At 41.7% G+C, this 21,130-nt stretch overlaps 1 protein-coding gene across 2 annotated transcripts in view; it reads left to right on the top strand.

Moving 5' to 3' along the window:
* Nucleotides 1-21,130, top strand: part of cnot7 (CCR4-NOT transcription complex, subunit 7) — a 67,152-nt gene that overhangs the window by 37,370 nt on the left and 8,652 nt on the right. For both annotated transcript variants that reach the window (XM_068034768.1, XM_068034777.1), the window contains exons 5-6: nucleotides 9,843-9,987; nucleotides 11,344-11,454. In XM_068034768.1, the coding sequence (XP_067890869.1) occupies nucleotides 9,843-9,987; nucleotides 11,344-11,454 (256 nt within the window). The remainder of the gene's footprint in view (nucleotides 1-9,842; nucleotides 9,988-11,343; nucleotides 11,455-21,130) is intronic.

Below are 21,130 nucleotides of genomic sequence, written 5' to 3' on the forward strand. Positions count from 1 at the left end.
ATGAACTTCAGGGAGCCAAATGGGCTTTTCTCCCAGGCTTTTTTATGTCCTTATTTCTTTTCTGATGAATGGCAGTGTATTATCTATTTTCCTGCTGTATTGTGTGCAGTTGAGATCGCATATTAAAATAAATTATTTACCAAATATGGGTGTAGGGATAAGGAGACTTGGGGGTTCACATCTACAAATCTTTGAAGGTGGCAGGACAGGTTGATGAGGCTATTTTAAAAAGCATACTGGATACTGGGCTTTATGAATAGAGGCATAGAGTGCAAAAACAAGCAAGTTATGTTGAACCTTCATAAATCACTCGTTAAACCTCAGCTGGAATATTGTGTACAATTCTGTGCATCACAATTTAGGAAGGATGTCAGATCTTTGTGGAGAGGGTGCAGAGGAGATTTACAAGAATGATACCAAGGATGAGGGAGAGGATTGAAAATCTTGGCTTCTCCTTAGAGAAGGTTAGGAAGGGTTGTGCGAGAATTGATGGATGAAACTCATTCCACTGGCAGGAGGACTGACAACAAGAGCGCACAACTTTAAAGTAATTGCCAAAAGAACCAGAGGGAGATGATAAATTTAATGCGGAAAATTATAGTGATGTGGAATGCATTATTTGAAAGGATGCTAGAAAGAGATTGAGTGGTAACCTTCAAAACTGAATTAGATATATACTTGAAAAGGAAACATTTGCAGGGTTATGGGGAAAGCAGGAGAGTGGGGCTATTTAGATAGTTCTTTCAAAGAGCTGACAGCCAAATGGTCATCTCCTGTGCTATGATTCTATGAAATGATGCTCGAAGTCATGAGATGGGAAGTAAGGTTTGTGGACAGGAAGTGTGTATCATATGTTTTTTTTAATGTGCTGAACTATGGTGTTGGTGAGTCAAATGATATAAGGACTATATAACAATATATTCTGTGGCTAAATTGAAACTGCCAGTTTCAGGCCAGAGTGTCTGTAAACACACCATTAGGCCATTTAGAGATTAATTGTTCTTTTTTGTGATTGACCTTTTGAGAATTGGAAAACCCCTTTAAATTTCAGATTCATGGTCAGAAGCATTCAGCATTATATGCCTAACTGACTTTCCTAAATGGTACTGTTAGTGCAGTTCCTGTTTACATACGTATTTCCTGCTGACTTTGTTACACTTAATAGGCAATTTAATCTAGGCAGTCTTTTGTAGCTGATTGGATTGTTAGAGAGTGCATTTATTATTAGATGTTCTACCTATCCTTCAGAATTAATGAAGTCTTGAAATGTTAAAGTCCACTGTTCACAGTATAAAATAAAATACTCGTTACTTAAACATAAACCAAATTGTAAATTTCTTGCAACCACATCTGATGGTTAGGGACTCAAATACATTAAAGTTCTGAGCTTAGTATTTAGGTTAGTCAAACCCTTGAAATCCATATTCTTGGTACAAGTAGGCACTTTTTATATTTTTCTCCTACCCCTGCTATGTGACCATTAGATGCAGGGAAAAACTAATAATTATTGATAACTCAGTCAACAAGCTAAATTTCTCCCCTAATGAGCTCCTTTTCCATGAAGCTCAGTATATCTCCTTATTTTGTTTCCACTTATTTCTTTCCTGTTACATTTGGTTGCTGTTTGACCAAGTAAAACTGTTAACTACTAGTCTGTCTTTGATTCTGTACCCCCTACTCACTAAGCTGGTCGTCATATCCTACAGAGACCTTGATTAAAAAGATAATGTTTTTTGCAGATATTTTCTTTTGCAGGATTAACTAGTGTTCTTGCACTGCAGATCAGTACTACAGTTCTCTCAAATTTGAGATCAACACACCATTGGCACGTTCCCAATGAACTTATCCCAATAAGCAGGTGATTACTTCATATTAAAAACAGTGCTGTAAGTGTTAGTCCCAGTGCAAAAGATCAGTGGGCACCATCTTAGCATTGCTGTGTAGTTGTACAATTGTAACATCAATTAGTTATATTAAGACATTTAGATTCAAGAATCGGACTCCCCTGATTACCAAACAATGGTTAAAAATTAACAGAAGTATAGTATTAAATCACCAATAGCAGACTTCTGTTACTCTGATTAACCCTTTCCTTACAGAATCATCTGCGAATTTCTTGTGATAATTTTACATCTTTTAAATAAAAAGTCTTTTGAAATGTTCAGAGAAATAAATGAACAGAGGGTACCTCACTAACACGAGTCAGAATGTCTGTAGACTGTGATTTTTAAATTAACCTTAGCAATTACTTGTTTTTGCCAGATATTTTATCCTCTGTTCTGACATGCAAGCTGAAAGGCAGTTAAACTTTGACCTCACCTACAGAATTTCATCAAAAAATTTAATTCTGACCTATTTAATCTTGTGGCCTTAAAGGGCCAGTGCTTCATCTTAGCAATGTCTAACACTGCATCATCTGATCAGCTCCTGCCCTTGTAAAACAATGCATTATCCAACTTATTTTGAACAATGGCACAGGAAATTCATATATAATAATTCTCTCGGAAACTATTATGTCTCAACAACTAAATGTTAATTTAGTCAGTTTTAATTGTTGAATTTGCATATATTACATCATACCTTTTAGATTTCTGTACACTTTACAGTATTCTTACCAGGCTAAAATCTATTCATGCCAATGCGATGTAGGAAAATAACACAAAATATTCAAGTTTGAAGTTCTATAAGTGGAACATTTTTGAACTTGGCAAACGTAACAACAAATGCATGGGAATTAAGTGGGGCAGCATGTTGAAACACAAAAAAGGTGTTTAAGGAGCAATAATATTTCAGTGGGTAGTTTGGCAATATATAATTGTCACCATTTTTAATCATAACTTTAAAACATTTTTTTGGAGTAGATGGGAACTAGTAGACTATATGAACTATCCAGGAATAATGCATTCCTGCATAGCTGGTGATACAAGGCATGTTTGAGAGTAAAGGACCATTTAGAGATTCCAGCTAGTAGTTATGCTGTGGCAATTTTTAGGGCCAATTTATGTGTAGTTTCTCTCAATTCTGTTTGTAAGACAGCTACTTGGAATAATTTGTGTGTTTTTGTTCAGCATTTTTGTCATAATTTGACTGTTCAACTGACAAGTATTTTGTGCTGGAGATCATGGGAACAAGCTAAGAAAGCTAGGTGGTGCTACAACTACTTAGTGTATAGTGTCTTTAATGCAGTAAACCGTCCCAATGTGCTTCATGAGCATTATCAAACAAAATTACACAGAGCCACATGAGATATTGGGACGGATGACCAGTGGCTTGGTCAGAAAGGTAGGTTTTTAAGAAGCATCTTAAGGGAGAAGAGCGAGATAGAGGCAGAGAGGTTTAGGGAGAGAATTCCAGAGCTTAGGGCCGAGGCAGCTGAGGCATGGCTGCCAGTCACAGAGCTTGTAAAATTGAGGATGCGCAAGAGGCCGGAATTGGAGAAGCTCCAATATCTTGGAGGGTTATAGGGCTGGCGGACAGTATATAGATGGGGAGGAGCAAGGCCATAGCAAATAACCCTGTATCCACAGAGAAGCAATCCTAATATCTTTTACTCAGGGATTCTTAAAACCAAAGATTGGCTACTATCTCATTCACTGGGCAGGACTTTCACATTAGAGAAAACTGCAATTTCTGTCTGGTCAGGTTTTATTAATTCCAAAATATGAGGGAGGATACCCTTCCCCTGGTGGAGGACTTTATGGACAACTTTGGATGTAACAAGTTGTTGTGGATATCCAGAATCTGAGTATAGTGTATGGGTCACATTAGTCAGATCTGTTGTGTTTTGTAATCTCAATCTTCTCAAAGACCTGCAGGTGAGCTGAAGATAAAAGACCATCAGGTGACACATTTTCTGGAGGTCCGGCAATAGTACTGAAGACCTGTGCTGCAAAACTTGCCTTGCCCCTATCCAAGCTGTTTCAGTACGGCTACAACACTGGCATCTAGACGGCAATGTGGAAAATTGCCCAGGTATGTCTTGTACACAAAAAGCAGGACAAGTCCAACTGGCCACTAACTCCCCCGTGAGTCTACTCTCAATCATCAGTAAAGTGATGGATGGTGCGTTGACCGTGCTATCAAGTGGCACTTGCTTAGTAATAACCTGCTCAGTGATGCTCAGTTTCAGTTCCGCCAGGGCCACTAAGCTCCTGACATTATTACAGTCTTGGCTCAAACATGGACAAAAGAGCTGAAATCAGGAGGTGAGTTGAGAGTGACTGCCTTTGACATCAAGGCAGCATTTGATCGAGTATGGCACCAAGAAGTCCCAACAAAACTGGAGTCAGTGGGAAATCGGGGAAAACTCTTCGCTGGCTGGAGTCATATCTAGCGCAAAGGAAGATGGTTGTGGTTGTTGGAGGTCAATCATCTGAGCTCGAGGACATCACTGCAGGAGTTCCTCAGGGTAGTGTCCTAGGCCCTACCATCTTCAGCTGCTTCATCAATGACCTTCCTTCAATCATAAGGTCAAAAGTGGAGATGTTCGCTGACGATTGCACAATGTTCACCATTCATGACTCCGCAGATACAGAAGCAGCTCGTGTTGAAATGCAGCAAGATCTGGACAATATTCCGGCTTAGGCTGATAAGTGACAAGTAACATTTGCGCCACACAAGTGTCAGGCAAGGACCATCTCAAACAAGAGAGAATAACCATTTTGCCTTGACATTCAGTGATAAGATTGTTGAATCCCACACTATATCAACATCGTAGGAGTTACCATTGACCAGAAACTGAACTGGAGTAGCCATATAAATACCATGGCTACAAGAGCAGGTCAGAGGCTAGGAATCTTGCACCGAGTAACTCATTTGACTCCCCAAAGTCTGTCCACCATCTCCAAGGCACAAGTCAGGATTGTGGTGGAATACTCTCCACTTGCGTGGATGGGTGCAGCTCCAACAACACTCACGATGCTCGATACCATCCAGAGCAAAGCGGCCCGCTTGATTGGCACCCCTCCACCATCGACTCACAGTGGCAGCAGTGTGTACCATCTACAAGAATTACTGAAGCAACGCACCAAGGCTCCTTAGACAGCACCTTCCAAACCCACGACCTCTACCACCTAGAAGGACAAGGAGAGCACTTGCAAGTTCCCCTCCAAGCCATACACCATCCTGACTTGGAACTATATCACTGTTCCGTCACTGTCGCTGAGTCAAAATCCTGGTAGTCCCTTCCTAACGGTACTGTGGGTGTACCTACCCCACACGGACTGCAGCGGTTTAAAAAGGTAGCTCACCATCTACTTATCGAGTGCAATTGGGGATGGGCAATACTGGCCTAGCCAGCCACAGCCGCATCCCATGAACAAATAAAAAAAAAAGACTGCAAAGTCCTTTTTTTACTGGGACGGCTTCTTTGGATGACCACACATATTTTCACTATATAGGCTAAGAAGGTGGTCATATCAACAGTTATTTTCAAAGCATTAAAGAACATCGAAACAGAAGTATGCCATTCAGCCCCTCGATCTTGTTCCGCCTTTCAGTGAGATCGTGGCTGATCTGTCTCTTAATTCCATCCACCCACCTTGCCTCCATATCCTTTTATACCCTGTCTAGCAAAAATCAATATATCTTAGCTTTAAAAATATTAGCTGAGATGGCATCTGATTTTTGTGGGAAAGAGTTCTACACTTATACCACTCTTGGAGTGAAGAAATGTTTCCTAACTTTTCTCCAGTATCGTGCCTCTGATTTTAAGGTTATGTTCCCTTCTTGTAGACTCCCCCTCCAGCAGAAAAAGTTTCTCTCTATCTACCCTACCAATTCCTTTCACTTCCTAACCTTCTCTATTCCAGGGAATACAAATCTAGTTTATCTAATCTCTTCTCATAATCTAATCCTTGAAACTTGAAAGCTCCATATCTGTTGTTCAGGCCATGACCAGTTGCCCTGTTGAGGAGTTAAGAACGCACCATTCTTATGTGCTAACCACCCAGTGGCGATGCCTTGCTCCTAGGGAAGTGGAAGCACTGTAATACCATTCTGTAAGACCCATAATTCTCACTTGCCTATAAATACGATGACTGCATATGTGCAGTAATTATCATGAATTGTAGGAATGTAGAATATATGGGATTAAGAATTTAATTGGTTTTAGATTGCAATTAATGCTTTCTCCCATAATTCACGAGTGTGATGTTGGTTGAGAACAGCCGTGCAGTTCATAGTGCAATGCATGGGGAAATGGCAGTATAGTGGTTATGCTACTGATCCAGGGGCCTGACTAATGATCTGGAGACACGATTCAAATCCTACCGTGGCAGTTAATGAAATAAATCTTGAATGAAAAACTAGGATCAATTAAACGGTCATCATTACTATCATATTGTCTTGAAAACTCATCTGGTTCAGTACCATCCTTTAGGGAACAAAATCTGCCATCCTTACCCGGTCTGGCCGATATATGACTCCAGACCCATAGCAATGTGGTTAACTGTACTCCCAAATGGCCTAGCAAGCCGCTCAGTTCTATCAAATGCTATGGAATGCAATAAGAATGAAACCAGTGTCAACCTAGGCTGGACGTGTCAAAGGCACATGCAGCCCAATCGACTTTGCAAAGTCCTCTTCCCTAACATCTAGGGACTTAGTTCCAAAATTTGGCGCACTATCACTATCAAGCAACAGCCTGACATAGTCATACTCACAGCATGATACTTTTCAGCCGACATCCCAGATTCCTCCATTACCATCCCTGGGTATGTCCTGTCCCACTGACCACTAGAGGTGGTGGTACAGTGGTATACAGTCGGAAGGGAGTGGCTCTGAGAGTCCTCAACATCAACTCCGAACCCAGTGAAATCTCATGGCATTACGTCAAACATAGGCGAGGAAAGCTTCTGCTGATTACTACCTACCTCCCTCAACTGATGAATCAGTGCTCCTCCAAGTTGAACATGACTTGGAAAAAGGACTGAGGGTAGCAATGGCACAGAATATACTCTGGGTGATGGACATTGAAGTCCCCCAACAAGAGTGGCTCGATAGCATCACTACTGGCCAAGTCCTGAAGGAAATAGCTGCCTGACCAGGCCTGCAACAGGTGGTGAGAGAATCAATATGAGGGAAAAGCTGACCTGACATAATTCTCACCAGTCCACCTGTCGCAGATGCATCTGTCCATGACCGTATTGGTTGGAGTGACCAGCACACAGTCCTTGTGGAGATGAAGTCTGGTCTTCATACTGAGGACACCTTCCATCGTGTTGTGCAGCGCTCCCACCATGCTAAATGGGATAGATTCAGAACAGATGTAGCAGCTCACAACTGGGCATCCATAAGGTGCTATGGGCCATCAGTAGAATCTTATTCATTCACAATCTGTAACCTTGTGACCTGGCATTCTCCTCACATTGCCATCAAGCTAAGTAACCAACCATGGTTCAATGAGGAAAATTAGGTTCCAACCTAGTTAAACTACAACACATCTATGCTTAGCAGTGGAAGCAGCCTACTGTGGACAGAGCGATCGCACAACCAATGTATCAGATAAAAACTCGCAGTCCTGCCACATTAGTTTAGGAATGGTGATGGGCAATGAAATAATTAACGGGAGGAGGAGACTCCATGAGCACCTACATCCTCAATGGTGACAGAGCCCAACATACAAGTCCAAAGAGCAAGATTGAAGCATTTGCAGCCATCTTCAATCAGAAGTACTGAGCGGATGAGCCATCTCAGCCTCCACATGAGGTCCCCACCATCACAAAAGACATTCTTCAGCCAATTTGATTCACTCCACGTGAATTCAAGAAACAGCTGAGTCCCAGTAAATCCCAGCTTTAGTGCTGATGACTTGTGCTCCAGAACTAGCTGCAAAACTTGCCAAGCTGTTCCAGTACAACTATAACTGTCATCTACCTGACGAAGTGGACAGTTGCTAATAGAATGTTATTGTTTGTCACAAGATGAATTGAATACAAAAGTAGGGAGGTTATGCTTCAGCTATACAAGGCATTGGTGAGATCACATCTGGAGTACTGTGTACAGTACTGGTCTCCTTATTTAAGGAAGGATGTAAATGCATTGGAGGCAGTACAGCGAAGGTTTACTAGACTGATACCTGAAATGGGCGGGCTGTCTTATGAGGAAAGATTGGACAGGCTAGGCTTGTATCCACTGGAATTCCAAAGAGTAAGAGGCGACCTGATTGAAGTATATAAGATTCTGAGGGTTCTTGACAGGGTGGATGTGGAAAGGATGTTTCCCCTTGTGGGAGAATCTAGAACTATGGGTCACTGTTTAAAAATAAGGGATCGCCCATTTAAGACCGAGATGAGGAGAAATTTTTTCTCTGAGGGTCATGAGTCTTTGGAATTCTCTTCCTCAAAAGGCGGTGGAAGCAAAGTCTTTAAATATTTTTGAGGCAGAGGTAGATAGATTCTTGATAAGCAAGGAGGTGAAAGATTATCGGAGGTAGGTGGAAATGTGGAGCAATCAGTTCAGCCATGAACTTATTGAATGGCGGAGCAGGCTCAAAGGGCCGAGTGGTCTACTCCTGCTCCTAATTCATATGTTCATATGTTTGCCCAGGTATGTCCTGTCCATGCAAGACAGGAAAAATCCATCAGTCTACTCTCAGCCATCAACAAAGGAGTCAACGACAGTACTATCAAGTGGCATTTACTTACCAATAACTTGCTCACCGATGCTCAGTTTGGGTTCCACCGGGGCCACTCGGCTCCAGATGTTATTACAGCCTTGATCCAACCATGGACAGAAGAACTGAATTCCAGCGGTAAGGTGAGCGTGACTGTCCTTGACAGCAAGGCAGCATTTGACTGAGTGTGGCGCATTCAACAACATTACCATTGCTGGAGCCCCCACCATCAATATCCTCGAGGTCACCATTGGCCAGAAACATAACTAAATCGTCCAGGTAAATATTGTGGCTACAAGAGCAGGTCAGAGTTCAAGTATTCTGCAGGAGTGGTTCAAATTCTGACTTCTCAGGGCCTTTCCTCCATCCACAAGTCAAGAGTGTGATGGAATACTATCCACTTGCCTAGATGAGTGCAGCTGCAACCGGACTTGAGCTCAAAACCATCCAGGATAAAGTAGCTGCTTGATTGGCATTCCATCCATCGCCTTAAATATTTTCTCCTTCCACCTCCGGTGCACTGTGGCAGTCATGTGTACTATCTACAAGATGCAGTGCAGCAACTGGCTTCTTCAGCACCTTCCAAACACATGACCTCTACCATCTAGAAGAACAAGGGCAGCAGGCACATGGAACACCACCACCTGCAAGTTCTCTTCCAAGTCACACACCATCCTGACTTGGAAATATATCACCGCTCCTTCATTGTTGCTGGGACAAAATCCTGAAACTCCTTATCTAAAATCACTGTGGGTGTATCTACATCTCTCAAACAGCAGCAGTTCAAGAATGTGGTTCACCACCACCTTCTCAACAGGCGTTACGAATGGGTAATAAATGGTGGCCTTACCAGCAACGTCCAGGTCCCATGAAGGAGAAATAAAAGTACCAACAGCAACTGTTTATCAAAATTTATGAATGGCTGTCACATTCAAGGGACATGGATATCTTTAAATAAAAAAAGGAAGCATATTCTTCCACTCTCTCTTTTCTTGGCCATCCACAGGTGTGTGTGGGAGGGAAACCTATGCCACTGATGCTCTGAAACCAACATTAAGTGATGCACAAAATAGGCCTGGGCCATCTCTGTAGCAGAGAGCAGGAACTTGTGTCTATAAACATGCATCCTGTCATTCAGTATCTGCAGATTGCAACGTTGTTAATGCATTGTTAAGCAGGTAACATTGAAGATGAGATTTTGGTAATCGAAGTGTGGTTTTCATTACAGTGGGTATGACTTTGGCTACTTGATCAAAATACTCACTAATTCCAACTTACCCGAAGAAGAACCAGACTTCTTTGAAATCCTACGGTTGTTCTTTCCTGTAATTTATGATGTGAAATACCTCATGAAAAGCTGCAAAAATCTAAAGGTATTGCTGTAATTTATCTAAAACTGAATCATGAGAATTTTTTTATATTTGAAGGTTTTAAATACTGTGGAAGTTTTAGTATTTGTGTGTTTCTGAAGTGTTGATTTATGGGAACTAAATGTTTAAAGGGTATGGCTGCTGAGAAATCAGTTTACAAATATTTACTGACAAGTGTACATGTCAAGCTTATTCAGTGTTAAATTCTTTGGTATATCTGGCACCGCAAATACCCTTGCTGCTAAAATAGTGTTCTCTCATAATTTTGTAAAAGTAAACTGATTCTCACACACAATAATAAATATTTGAAGCTTGGGTTAAACACAGTAGAGAGTATGTTTATGCTTGCCATGTCTCTGTGATTCAGCCATGTGAGCCCGTAGTACCAGAACCTTAAAGATTGAACTAATGTGAACACTTGACAAAAAACTTACAGCTGAGGTAAAAAGCAAAAAGGTATAAATTTTGGAAACCTGAAATAAAAACCAGAAAATTTTAGAAATAAAACATATCTGATGGCATCTAATGAGAGATGTCTACAGACATTAATCCATTTTTAAAAATTTGCTGACAGATCTGTACATTTTCAGAATTTTGCTTTTAATTACAAAACTTGATTGCTGACAACAGTCAATAGAGTCCTGAGAGATTGAGTATCTGGAATATAAGTGTACTACAATAAGTAGAAGTGTGTACTTCTGTAATCTTTAGCATGGAAAACTGACCTGGCTAATGAGTGAAGTGAGCAATTAATGGAATCATCATTGTATTTATAATAGCTTGTGTCAAAGGGTTAGCTACTCTAAATTATTCTAGAAACAATTTCACTCCAGATTTCCTGTTTGAGAATGGCATTTTTGAGAGGACAATGTGTTTTCTGAAACATTATGGCCCAATGATGCTTTTAAGACTGGTGTTAATTATTTACTGCACTGTCAGTATATGTCAATTTTTTATAAAATTGATCACAAAGAATAACAGCTAATATTTTTAAACTCTTAATAAAAACTGGAGTTTTAATTTGTTCTGTAAATGAATTTTCGTAAGCTTCCCCCCCCCCCCCTCCACCCAAAAGCACCTTTCCTCCCCCCCACCCTTTTCCTCGTATGCTTTCTGTGACCCAGTGGATACAAATTTTTAAAATTTATAATGCCATTCTAATGGCCTGGATTAGTTCATTCTGCTATCATGCCATCTTAAGAATTTTCTATCACTGATGTCTGTTCAGATAGATTATTTGAATGCCAGAGTAGCAAATTTGAGTGCAGTTATTGATATTTGTTTTTCTCATCTCTCTCTTTAAATTCTGCGTGAGTTATGTAAATAAAATGTGTCTAAATGAGATTTGTGTTTGTGCAGGGTGGCTTGCAGGAAGTAGCTGAACAGTTGGAGTTGGAGCGAATTGGGCCACAGCATCAAGCAGGTTCAGACTCACTATTAACAGGAATGGCCTTTTTCAAAATGCGAGAGGTATGCATATCAATTCAAAATACTTAAAAGTTAAATCTGTTTAAATCCTTTTGTAGTATTTTTAAGAACTAGAAGTATAATCTGAGAGTGGTTAATATCACCATAATCCAGTTTAGTCTCCCAAATAGCAGCATTTAGTGTTTACTTGTATAGTTAGAGATGTTCTTGAAAGGACGAAAAGAAACTTGCTGAAAAAGTACCTGTAAGTGTCTTAACGTCCTCGACACCCCAGTGTAAATCTTTTGAAATGTATATAAGCATGACAACCAATTTGCATATAGCAAGGTCCCACATGCAACAGCGTGATGAATGGCCAGTTAATTTATTTTGATGGCAATTATTTAGGGATTAATATTGGCTCCCTGCTGCTCTTCGAAAAAGTGATGTGTGATCTTTTATGTCCATCCGGACATGAGCTTAACATCTTGCCTGAAAGACAGTACCTTTGCCAACATGGCATTACTTCAGTACTGCACTGAAGTCTAATCCTAGATCATTTGCTCAAATTGGGGAATGTGCTTTGAACCCATGGCCTTCTAACTCTATCTACAGTACTACCAATGTAGCCTACCATTGTTCCAAGATAATCACATTTTATAAGGTGTGCTAGAGTCTAGGGATGTCATGCAGTACAATAGTAAAAGACAGTTTTGACTTACTTTCTTGTAATGCTAATCTAAAATCAAGATAGGTGTAAGAAAAAAAAGCCATTCAGTTAATTTTGTTGTTTAGGCCCTCACTCAGAATCACAGACCATTTTCTGATAATTCCTGCATTAGAATCAAACCTATATTCCTCTACTCAGTGAGTAATTTATTTCATTTTTGAATACTTCAACCCAAGTCCGTATTTACTTTGCTAGATGGAAATCTATTCAATAAATTAACAAATCTCTCAACTTAGAATTCAGTAGGGTGTTTATTTTTTTGGTTCTGCATATGTAAGTCTAATTTTTTTCTGTCAATGCTTCTCTGGATTGTTTATTGGCTGCAGTTCAATTTATATAAGCTGAATGATTTTAAATTTGAGGCCAAAAGTTGAAAAATTGAATTGGCCTTGAAGATTACAATTCTGCCATGTGTGCATTCCTTGTTAGTCTTCTGTGTAGTTAATACAATCGGTAGACTAGAGGAAGAAACCAAGTCTGAAATGTTTGTGTTAGTCAGGGTTATTGCCTTTAGTGCTTCTCTAATTTGAGAGCGACAATCCAGAATTGATGGAAAATTGATCAGAAAGTGTCAACTGTGCATTGTATATTCTATTTTCGCTAAAGTAATATATAAATACTTGCATTTGTGATGTCCAGTAATTTAATGTATTGTCCATTATGCTGTGATAGTTTGGCATTAAATTTTCAGTGCCTCAATTGTAATTTGTAGTCCTGCCACAAATTTTTAATATGTAAACCTAATTCTTTCTAAATTCTTTCCCCTTGGATAAACAGCATTTATGCTTAATGACGTTGTATAATCTGGTATAGTCTGTGAAGAAATAATGGTTTGGCAAGAATTCTTTGAAAAAGACCACAAATGTTTTCCCTATTGTTTCAGTCATAGTTTAGAAAAAGGTGTGTATTTTTATATTAGTAGTCTTTAGATACATAGGGGATTAAGAGTGGAATCCATATATGATGCGTGTTGATATGCAGTGAGTACAGAAAGCTTTTCTGAAAGGTCACAGAGTGGTTGTAAAAAGAAAGCAGTGTGAATAGGATGCAAAAGTTGGAAATTTCATGAGTGGGAACTAGATGCAGAGGGGGAAGGAAGTGCTGCTTTTTTGCCTCCGAAACTTTTATTGATTCATGTAAGCTTGAGGCAATAGGTATTTTACATTTTTGTCCCATTTATAATGCTTAGTACAATTTAGTGGAGAAAGAAAACTTACAACAAACTTATAAATTAGTTCGACTGGGAACATTGTGGAGCAAACTGTCAGCATTTCTCAAATAACAGTTCTGCCCCCTGACCTGCTTGGGGGAAGAGCCCTCAAATACGACCAGAAGATGTTTTCAAATTTATGGTAGTCTGCTGTGTTCTACATAACCTGGCAATCATGAGGATACAGATTCTGCCATCAGACCATCAACGAGCACTTCGGGAGGGAGAGGAAAGTAGGAGGCATCAGACTACAGTTCCTCTGCAAACATCCACTCATTACCGTTGCTGCACAATTCTCCACCTTTCCATCCCTCTGCTACGAACCATCACAGTGTCCTCTTGGCAAAATCTTGAATTAAAAACCACAAAAAATCCCATCCAACAAGACCTCAAATAATATATAGAAAGCATAACTACGCACTCCTGTGCTTTCCCTTAATGCCTTTCTTGCAGGTGCCTTTGTCTGGCCTAGTGCTTTTATGCAGTTCTACAGCAGTGGGTGCAGCATGACTGGTGAAAGGCTGCTAACCTTTAGTGGGGGAGACTACAGAGGGCCTGGCTTTGAACTACACCACCTCAGCATAGGCAGTACCAGCAGCATGGACTGGCTGGCTGGCTGTCGAAGAGTCATCAGCAAGGGCACTGGTGGAGTGTCAGTGAAGGGAACACAAATGGACAGCGTGCACCAAGGAACCACTACCAGTCCCCTGGGGTGGCAACTCGGCAATCCTAGTAATCTGTTGGACAGATTTCTGGACTGCTGGGAGAACTCTCTATGTCCCTTTTGAGCACTGAGATCTGCAGCCATGATGGTAGCATGGTAGCACATGCATGGCAAAAAGCATAGATCTCATGACCTCAGTCTGAAATTTCACTGCAGCGCTCAGACATGAGGTGGCTTCTGCTTGTGCTGCAATACAAGCTGAGACATTGGTCATCAGGTGCTGCATCACAGTTGGGTCCGCAGGTGCTGTTACTAAATTGGCCACCATTTTCATGCTGGAAAGGATGGGCTCCAAGCTTTGTGCAAAGCCTTGTGCCAAGTTGGATCTGGACTCTTCCATCTCCTTGACAGTGCCAACAGGTTTTGTGGCCGGCCTGCCAATACACCAAGCATTTCTTTGTGTATGCCCGTCTGTCTTTTTTTTTTTACGCTGTCTCATAGAAGTCTTCCTTTGAGTTCCCTGCAGCAGAACTTGTCTGTAACGTTGCTGTTCAGTGAGCTGGCGCACATACAGTCCTTTTCCCCCAGCCTGGCTGCAACCCAGTTGTGCCCATTGTCTCACTACGTGCTGATCCTGCCTCTATTCCACCCTCCAAAGCGCAGGCAGTGTCAGTATCTGAGCTGGTGGCTACAAGTTTCAGGTCAAGTTACGGTGCTTCTTCATCAGACATCTGCTGTTGAACTCTCCTTCCATCAGGCTGCACTGGCTGATGTGAAAGCAGTTATTGGGTATCTGAAAGCATAAATGCAGAGCAGTGGAGTTAGGGTGAGGGAAAGGCAGGATGGGTGGAAAGCAAGAGGTGCATGGTTGCAGCATCGGAAACTTGAATTTCATGCAAAATTGCAGGATGAAGCTGAAGTGCAATCTGAGAGGGTGTATCAGGCAGGAACATAGTCATCCTGGAGGTTTTTAGCGACGCCGGTTGCAAAGCTTCAGGTAATTGCCATGCCAATAATTCAGAGCACCGTCTCCTCCAAGGAGCTGAGGAGATACAACCGTGCCTGCTCCCCAGCAGCTCTCTGCTGCTCCCTTCTATTAGGTGCCGCTTGTCCTGCAAGAGGGGTAAGAGTGGCAGTGAGTGTGTTGTAATTTGCTTGGGTGATGTGCCTGTCAGTGAATAGCTGACAGTATGTGGCAGCTGCGAAATGCAGGTGTGAGGTTTGCAGCAGTGTTGAGTGTGTGAGGGTGAGGTGGAGCATATGAATGTTAGCCATGAGCCATGATTTCTAGACATTGCTGGTGAGTGAGTGATGGGGGTGTGGTGCATTGAGCAGTGTGTGAAGTTGGTCATGTGGTGGCTAGGAGATGTGTTTCAAGATGCATTCACTGACCTTGATCACTTGTGTGAGGTCATTGAACTTTTTGCGGTACTACAGCCAGGTTCTCAGGGCCAGGCTCCTTGTGTTGACCTCCATGGCTACCTGCTCCCATTTCCTTTGCAGTGCATGCCTGGAGAGCCTCCTGCAGAAACAGAACACCTCTGCTCCTTTCCACCTCCTGAACTAAAGCCTCCATGCTGCATTCAAGAACCTGGGAGCTCCCTGTCTCTAGCTTGCTGCTCCACTGGTATTCTTTATTTCTTTTGAGAAACAGATTCTGAAAGAGTTTCAACATTTGCTGCCAGAATGCATCATCCCTTTAATTAACTTCACAGAAATCTCAGCCCCCTGCTATGCATGCAGCCACTGAGCAGCACATTTCACCCTGGATTGCATGCTACAATCATGGAACAGAGTAGGCAGCACAAAGTATGCGTGCTGCCTGCATCACTTCAATCAGACGTGGGGTAATTGTGCATTGTAATTCCTGCACTCGCAAATCGGCCATATCGAATTTTTAGCCCTACATTTGTGATTGAAACAAAATATATTTGTCTTGCCTCACTTACCATTGTGGTATGTATATAGGTGGAAAGAAATAATTAGACACTGGGACAACTGCGAAAAGTACAGGAAACAATTGCTTCTACAGAAAACTGCATATACCAAATAAATATTAATTTCATCAGTTGGAAACCTGCATTAGATTTTTAATGGAAAAAGTCCTACAGTTAAGTTTCTAAAAAAAAAAAATGGCAGCCAAGTTGGTCACAATTTGCATCTGAAACACCTTTTCATATTCAAAAGATCCACCAGGAGCCAGAGGTTTGAGCAACATGGACCCAGAACAATGGCTTGCTCTAAGTGAGTGGATTACCTAAAATGGTTTCATTAGCATGGCAGTCAAGGCAATCCTAGCACATTGACGTTGAAAGAGCAAACCCCCTCCAAGTGTAAATTGGCATCCTGGGGCCTATGGAGCCAAATGCTAATCTTGAGTTTCATTAGAAGGTTCCAGAAAATCTGAAGCAGCCATGTGACCATCTGTCCCTCTCTAGGGAAGCTTTTTTTTTCTCATGGGCAAAGAGACCAGCAGTAACTCATCACCGACATGTCCAGCCATTGGAATTGGTCGGCCATTTTTGGTATTTCTTTACAGTAACTTGGCACACTATCTGGTGAACCACTTTACACTCTTCGTCTGCAGGTCTACGAGGAGGTCTGCACTTCAGGAAGCAATTAGGAAGGCTAATTGTATGATGGCCTTTATTGCAAGAGGATTTGAGTACAGGAGTAGTCAAGTCTTGCTTCAGTTGTGTAGAACCTTGGTTAGACTGCACCTGGAGTAGTGTCATTGGAGATACAGCACTGAAACAGGCCCTTCGGCCCACCAAGTCTGTGCCGACCAACAACCACCCATTTATACTAATCCTACCTTAACCCCATATTCCCTACCGCATCCCCACCTTTCCTCAATTCTCCTACCACCTACCTACATTAGGGGCAGTTTACAATGGCCGATTTACCTATCAACCTGCAAGTCTTTGGTTGTGGGAGGAAACTGGAGCACCCGGCGGAAACTCACGCGGTCACAGGGAGAACTTGCAAATTCCGCAAAGGCAGTACCCAGAATTGAACCCGGGTCGCTGGAACTGAGGCTGCGGTGCTAATCGCTGCGCCACTGTGCCGCCCATGTGTGCAGTTTTGGTCCCCTTACCTTAGGAAGGATATTATTGCCATAGAGCGAATGCAGTGAAGATTCACCAGACTTGTTCCCGGGATGGCGGAACTTTCATGTGAAGAGAGATTGGGGAAACTGGGTCTGTATTCTCTGGAGTTTCAAAGAATGAGGTGATCTCATTGAAACCTTAAATACTTAAAGGGGATAGACAGGGTAGATGCAGCTAAGATGTTTCCCCTGGTTGGAAAGTCTAGAACCAGGGGACACAATTTCAAAATAAGGGGGAAGCCACTTAGGACAGAGATGAGGAGAAATGTCTTCACTCAGAGGGTTGTGAATCTTTGGAATTTTCTACCCTAGAGGGCTGTGGAAGCTCAGTCATTGAGTATGTGTAAAGCAGAGATTGACAGGTTTCTAAATGCCACTGACATACAGGGATATGGGGATAGTGTGGGAAAAGGGCATTAAAGTGGATGATCAGCTATGATCGTATTGAATGGTGGAGCAGGCTCAATGGGCTGAGTGGCCTATGGCTGCTCCTATGTTCCTCATCACACCTCATTCTTGCTTGCTAATCGATTTTCCATTTTGGATACTGGTGAGAACAATGGTTCCTCGGGGGAGTGCAGCCAGAGCAAAGACTGTGGCACCAAGGGTGGCTCAGCTGCACAGGACGGATGGAAGAAGAGTGGAAGAGCAATAGTGATAGGGGATTCGATAGTCAGGGGATCAGACAAGCATTTCTGCAGCAGTAAATGTGACTCTAGGATGATGTGTTGCCTCCCTGGTGCCAGGGTCAAGGATATCATGGAGCGGCTGCAGGACATCCTTCTGGGGGAGGGTAAACAGCCGGAGGTTGTGGTCCACATTGGTACCAATGGCATTGGTAGGAAGAGGGATGAGGTCCTGAAAGCAGATTTTAGGGAGTTAGGAAGGAAATTTAAAAAGCAGGACCTCTAAAGCAGTAATCTCAGGATTATTCCCAGTGCCATGTGCTTGTGAGCATGGGAATAGGAGAATTGATCGATTGAACATGTGGCTGGAGAATTGGTGTAGAAGGGAGGGCATCCGATTTCTGAGGCATTGGGGCCGGTTCTGGGGCAGGTGGGACCTGTACAAGATGGATGGGCTACACCTTAACAGGACCGGAACTAATAATAATCTCTCAGGGAGATTTGCGAGTGCTGTTGGGCAGGGTTTAAACTAGATTGTCAGGGGGATGGGAACCTGAGGGGTAGCTCCAATTGGAAGGAAGTAAAGCTGGGAGCAGCAGTTAGAAAAGTAGCAAGTGACATTAGAAGGCATGCAAAACAAAGGCGAGTATCAACTAGGCTGAGAATGTAGAATGTCAAGAAGACAAGGTTAAGGGCACTCTACCTGAATGCACGTAGCATTTGCACAAAGGCACAAGTAGAGGTAAATGGGTATGATCTAATTGCCATAATGGAAATGTCGCTACAGGGTGACCAAGACTGGGAACTGAATATTCAAGGATATTCGACATTTAGGAAGGACAGGCAAAAAGGAGGTGGTGTTGCGCTGATAAGGAATGGAATCAGTACATTAGTAAGGGAGGATCTTGGATCGGAAGAACAAAATGTGGAATCTGTTTGGGTGGAGCTAAAAAACAGCAAGGGGCAGCAAACATTGGTAGGAGTTGTTTATAGGCCACCAAACAGTATTGGTAGTGTGGACCATGGTATTAATCAGGAGATTAGAGAAGCATGTGGCATGGGTAGTACAGTGATCATGGGTGACGTCAATCTGCATATAGACTGGGTAATCCTAATGAGCACTAATGCTTTGGAGGACGAGTTTCTGGAGTGTGTTAGGGATGGTTTTCTAGAGCAGTATGTTGAGGAACTGACTAGAGAATAGGCTATTTTGATCTAGTATTATGTAATGTGAAAGGGCTAATTAATCTTGTTGTAAATGAACCTTTAGAGATGACTGACCATACTATGATAGAATTTTACATTATGTTTGAAAGTGAGGTAGTTCAATCTGAAGCCAGGGTGTTAAATTTAAAAAAGGAAATTATGATGGTATGAGGGGCAAATTGGCTGAGGTAGATTGGGAAAATACATTAAAAGGTATGAGTGCATAGGCAATGGTTAGTTTTTAAAGAAATATTACATATGTTGTGACCAGGTGAGGAAAGGTGTCTAGGGGACATTTACTGTCTTCACCTGGTCTTATTGTAACAGGGTTTAATTTTAAACAGTGTTTTGAGCTCCCCCTTGGTGAATCCTTGTTCACTGCTTTCCAATTATACGGCAAAGAAATGTGCACACCAGGTTTTCTTAGGTTTAAAGAAGGAAAGTGAAATTTATTAAAACTTAAACTCTAATTTGGGTAATGCCTACTGATGCACGCTGTGCCCATGCTAGCATGCATATGCGATATGTACATGCAAATGGAGACAGAACAGCAGAGAAAAATAAAGTTTAAAAAAAAAAGTTTGAGGCAATCTCTGAAGAGGGGTTTTTGCTGTGCTTTGAGCTCGCTGTATTTCTTGATTGTAGGTAGTCTTGCGTTTCATTGGGGCCCTGTATTATTCTTAAACTTTGTTCACTGTAGGAGACCTTTCTGTCTTGGGGTTCATGTGGCTTCAATGGGTCTTCAGTTTTATGAGAAAGAGATGGGTGCAGACAGGAAAGAGGTGTTCTCAGTCCAGGAGAAAAGAGCTTTCTGCCTTTCAAACACTCTGTGGCAAGTTCATATTCAAACAGCCAGTTGGTCATGTGACTAAACTGGCCTGACCAGGTCTTCTATGTATTGGAGAAGCAGGGACTGGGTCCTTTGTTCCAACACTGTCTGCAAGTATGCAAAAAAGATCTTTCTGCGAGGGGCCTGGCAATTCCTTGTGATAAGTCCTCTTTTCTTTCCAGCAGCAATTTTAAGTTTTAATGTTCATGTGGCGAAATAATGTGTGCCTCATTCTTGGCAGGTGGGGGCCTGTATGATGCATAGTTTACAGCAACTATACATTCCCTCAAGGCACAAAAAACCCAAAAGTAAAGGCAGTCAACTATGGGTAACAAAGGAAGTTAAGGATTGTATAAGTTTAAAAGAAAAGGCCTATAAAGTTGCCAGAAATGGTAGTAAACCTGAGGATTAGGAGGATTTTTCGAGTACAGCAATGGAAAACCAGGAAACTGATAATGGGAGAATAGAATATGAATTTAAGCTAGCAAAAAATATAAAAATAGACTGAAAGCTTCTACAGGTACGTAAAAAGGAAACGTTTGGCTAAGACAAGTGTGGGTCCATTACAGGCAGGAGAATTTATAATGGGGAATAGAGAAATGGCAAAGAAGCTAAATGATTAGCTGAAGAAGGGTCACTGACCTGAAGCGTTAACTCTGCTTCTCTCTTCACAGATGCTGCCAGACCTGCTGAGTATTTCCAGCATTTCTTGTTTTTATTTCAGATTTCCAGCATCTGCAGTATTTTGCTTTTAATAAGCTAAATGATTATTTTGTGTCTGTCTTCACTGAGGAAGATGCAAGAAACCTCCCAGAATTAGAGATCCAAGGGATTAGGGGGAATGAGGAATTAAAGGAAATTAGTATTAGTAGGGAGGTTGTATTGGTGGAATTAATGGGGCTGAAGGTTGATAAGTTCCCAGGACCTGATATTCTACATCCAAGAGTGTTGAAAGAGGTAGCTCTGGAGATAGTGGATGCATTGGTGAACGTCTTCCAAAATTCTCTAGATTCTGGAGCGGTTCCTGCAGATTGGAAAGTAGCAAATGTCACCCCATTATTTAAGAAGGGAGGGAGAGAGAAAACAGGGAATTACAGACCTGTTAGCTTACATCAGTCATTGGGAAAATGCTAGAATCTATTCTAAGGGAATTGATAAATGGACACTTGGATAATAATCTGATAGTCAACATGGATTTATGAATGGGAAATCATGTTTGACGAACCTGTTGGCGTTTTTTTGAGGATGTTACTAACAAAATTGATACAGGGGAGTCGGTGAACATGGTATACTTGGATTTTCAGAAGGCTTTTGATAAAGTCCCCCACAGGAGATTGGTTAGCAAAATTAAAGCACATGGGATAG

Source organism: Heterodontus francisci, chromosome 1, assembly GCF_036365525.1.
Source record: "Heterodontus francisci isolate sHetFra1 chromosome 1, sHetFra1.hap1, whole genome shotgun sequence".
Classification (NCBI taxonomy): Eukaryota; Metazoa; Chordata; class Chondrichthyes; order Heterodontiformes; family Heterodontidae; genus Heterodontus; species Heterodontus francisci.